The following is a 3,918-nucleotide window of genomic DNA, read 5'->3' on the forward strand; positions in this document are numbered from 1 at the left end:
CATGATCTTTTTCACAGTGTTTCAGCTTTGAAACCACATTGATGTCTTTGAGTGTGAACAAAGCTCATGAGAAATTTTACCTCAAAAAAGCATCTCTAGTTCATTTCAAGAGCAGCATCTACCTTCTCTTTCCTGGAGGAAATACAGTCACACAGTTTACATAACCAGAAAACACATAACTGTCTGGACGGAAGGATGTTTCATAAGCTACAATTAAATGACTCCTCTGAAAAAAAATGTTTGTATGTGAACTTCACAATTAGCTCCTTAATTAAAACCCGTGCTTATTTCTCAATAGAGCAGACTCATTTGTCTCAAGATTGCAAGTACACACACTCCGCAATACTGCCCTTAGAACTGCTTTTAATCCAGTTGATATGCTGCAGAAGGTGAGAGAATATTGATTGCTGGGCATGACGTGTGTAATGAACGATAATGAAAACAGCATTGAGGATATTTTACCCATGAAGGAGTCTGAGCAATCCCTTCATATATACTGCACCTATGCAAAAATTACCAGTCAAATTAATTAATTTCTTTTATTATCAAATAATTTTTGCTGACACAGTATCAGTCTTCAAATGTCTTATAAGTGAAGTAACAGTCAGTCTTTTGGCAAATAAAATGAGTCCTTATTTTTCTAATTGAGGCAGATTTAGTTCCTTCCTGTGTAAGAAGGAAAGCTGCCAATGACTAATGCTGGCTGATCTTGACTTTGGCATACCTCCCTCCCCAGTTGTTTTATAATCTAGGTTGCCATTTATCATTGTCATTACTTTTATGGTAATTTGAAACCAACGTGCAAAAGAGCGTTAAACTGGCCATGACATTACCAAAAACATGTCTGTTTTCAGAATATTTCAAGGGAATAAAACACGTGAACATCTCACAATTTTGACTTTGTAATGGATGCTTAAATGACATTGAATACCTCATCAGTGTCTTTTTGTTTTGTTTTGTTGTTTGTCTTTTACGGGTTATCTATTTCAATTAAAAAAACATTTCCCTAATGAATGCGCGCCATTTTGCCAGATACACAAAAACATAAGACAGCCATTACATAATTTGATAGCTGGAAGTAAATTACAGTTAAAGAGCCCTTTGTTTTTGGATCGCTGCATGAAGCCTTTAGTAAAAACCTGAAAATCTTACAATTATGCACTGTAGCTTAGGCTAAATTAAGCTTGGTGATTATATCTGTTTATGTGTTTGTGTGTACCATTGTATTCTATGCTGCCATTTGAGCTGATCCAGCCCTAGAGCAGTTTGTTCAGCTGACATTTTAATATACTGCAGTCCATAACCCCAACAGTGTGAGATACCTACGCAATAAAAGCCTTGCTAATGTTTACAATGTTGTGTCCATCTGTCCATTCTCTCCATTGCTAGCATTTAAACCGTAAAGCACAAGCTTTTGTGGCCTTCCAGACAGGAGCTCTACATATTTGACAAAGAAGTTTAAAGCTAACAGCTGCTGATTAATCTCGATGGGTCTAAATTTCTGGCTAGTGCTCAACTGGTTATGGAGTTGGATGCCCGGCCTACTTAAAACCTCTTTTGCATCCACTTGACAGCTGCAAAGAGTAAGTGCCAATTCTGCTTGTTAAGCTGCTTCTTTCTACTCCTTTTACAATTACGCAAAAACAGAGAATAAATCTGAAGAGCATCTCACATTCAAGCTGCTACCAGTAAATTACTGATTGATTTATTTTTTGTACTGTGGTCCTGTACAGATTTGGTGCAGATCAGCTGCACAGAGAAAAATGTTAGGTAATCAAATGAAAAGGAATGAGGTAAAGTCACTCAATAAAAAAAACAAAAACCCTTAGATTATTTTTCTTTTGTTTGCCATGTATTCCATCAGCTTAGATGAACTATGTTACCTTTAAATAGGTGGTAATAATAACATCAGGTATCATTTTTCCAGCCACAAGTCCACTGATAGCAAAATAATGACAAATCATTATTGTTTTATTTATATATTTTTTGACAGATAGTGTTTGCAATCATGAAAATGAATTCATGCTATGTATTGAAGTTTATTCTTATAAACTCTACAAAGTTAAAATGTATAAATAATCATAAATTATAAAAAAATATATATAATGAAGTACTCATAATTTACACATTTAGTAATCCAACTACATGAAGGGCAAGATTTATAAACATCCTTTGTTGTACTTTTTATTGCAAAGTAAGACTTGAAATAGTCAAGTCATGTTATATTCATACATTTTTCGCTTTATATGAACCTTTATTTACTTTACAAAGGCATTGCAAATTGTTCTGCCAGCTCTGCAAATAATGTGAGGAGGTCTGTCCTTGGTGCACCTGTCTTGCTCTTCTGTGTGTGTGCATGTGTGTGTAAGTGAAATATATATATGCTGATTCAAAGCAGCTGCTGCACAAAAGCAAGCTTATTGAAACTCTGTTCTTTTGAAGCAGAACTGAGAAAAAAAAAGTTTTCTCCTTTTAAAGATGGAACCAAATATTTATTTTCCCTTTCTGCTTTCCCAGATTACGTTATAACCATTTGTCAAGGTGTGTACATAAATGTGCATTTTCATGTGTAGTCCTTCTTTCTTCTAAATTAAATGTTTAGTATATTGAAAAGTCACTTTTAATGCATGTAGTAATCATGTTTTCTTTATTAATCAATGTATCTTCATTGCCAATGGTAAATTATTGACATTTTTATTAAAAACGTTTATTCAAAAGAACAACTTACAATTTCATTTTCTGCTCAAAAGTAACTTCTGAGTATAACAGCCTCAACATATTTTCACTGCTTTCAGATCAATCTCACCTCTAAATATACAATGATCCAATAAGTGACAAAAACAAGAAGGTTTGTCTGTTTTGGTTGAATGTCCTCGTTAACCAGAGAGGATGTGCTTTACAAATGAGGTATAGTTGATACACCCATTGGCATCCTCCTGCCCAGCCATCAGTCTGTCCACTTCATCTTCTGTCATCCTCTCGCCAAGCGTTGCGAGCACATGACGAAGCTCTGCTCCCATAATGGTGCCGTTGCCTTCTTTGTCAAAAACCCTGAGCCCTTCCACAAAATCCTCAAAGTTGCCTTGATCCTTTGCACGGGAAATGTGTTGAAGCATTGGCAGGAAAGTCTCAAAGTCCAGCATTTTAATGTTCATGTCTTCTGGCCGTGGCTTCCCAAGGACTTTCAGTACATCAGAGTTGGTCGGGTTCTGGCCCAGAGCTCGCATCACATCCCCACACTGGGCATACGTGATCTTCATTTCCCCAGTTGGTGTGCGGTCAAACAAGGTAAATGCCTCCTTGAACTCTTCAATCTGATCAGTTGAGAACTCGATAGCAACACTCTTTGGATCAAAGTCAGGCTCCTTGGGTGGTTCAGGTAGTGGCTCCGGAGGAGGAGCTGGTTTAGCAGCTGGAGCTGCATCTTTCTTCGGTTCTGGCTTCTTGGGCTCAGGTTTCTTTGGTTCAATCTTCTTGGGTGGCATGCTTAAAAAAAATTTAGGTGTTAGAGCTGGGACTTGGAGAGAAATGAACAAGAGGCTGAGCAGAGCTGAAATGACTCTCAAGCACAGAGGGAACCTCCTCTTTTCATGTTTTATATGTGCTTTGTCTGGGGAGCAGCCTAGCAATTTGAAACACCTCACTATAAAAGGAAGAAACCTAAAATAGATGTAAAGTGATGTCAGCATTAAGTATTGTTCTCAGCTGCTGTCATCTAGCCGACAGGGCTATTTGCTGTCATTAGTGGGGGGTACAGTTACATTAGTCTGGAAGGGTTCTCCTTCCCTGATGGACAAAGGGATTAGTGTGAAGCCAGTGATCAATCCAAAGTATGAAAATACCTTCACAGTTAAATATTGAAATGTTCTATGCTTTCTTAATCATTTAAATTAACCTGTTGTAGAAGATTGTTCATTA

General features: G+C 37.0%; 1 protein-coding gene across 1 annotated transcript; it reads right to left on the reverse strand.

Annotated features, from left to right (window-relative positions):
- Nucleotides 1–2,168: 2,168 nt before the first annotated feature.
- On the reverse strand, nt 2,169–3,584 carry LOC102226792 (myosin light chain 4-like). The gene has a single exon (XM_005813402.2). It carries the CDS (start codon nt 3,483–3,485, stop codon nt 2,877–2,879), a length of 609 nt encoding a protein of 202 aa, XP_005813459.1. The 5' UTR covers nt 3,486–3,584; the 3' UTR covers nt 2,169–2,876.
- Nucleotides 3,585–3,918: the final 334 nt, after the last annotated feature.

This window comes from Xiphophorus maculatus, chromosome 8 (genome assembly GCF_002775205.1).
Source record: "Xiphophorus maculatus strain JP 163 A chromosome 8, X_maculatus-5.0-male, whole genome shotgun sequence".
Lineage (NCBI taxonomy): Eukaryota > Metazoa > Chordata > Actinopteri > Cyprinodontiformes > Poeciliidae > Xiphophorus > Xiphophorus maculatus.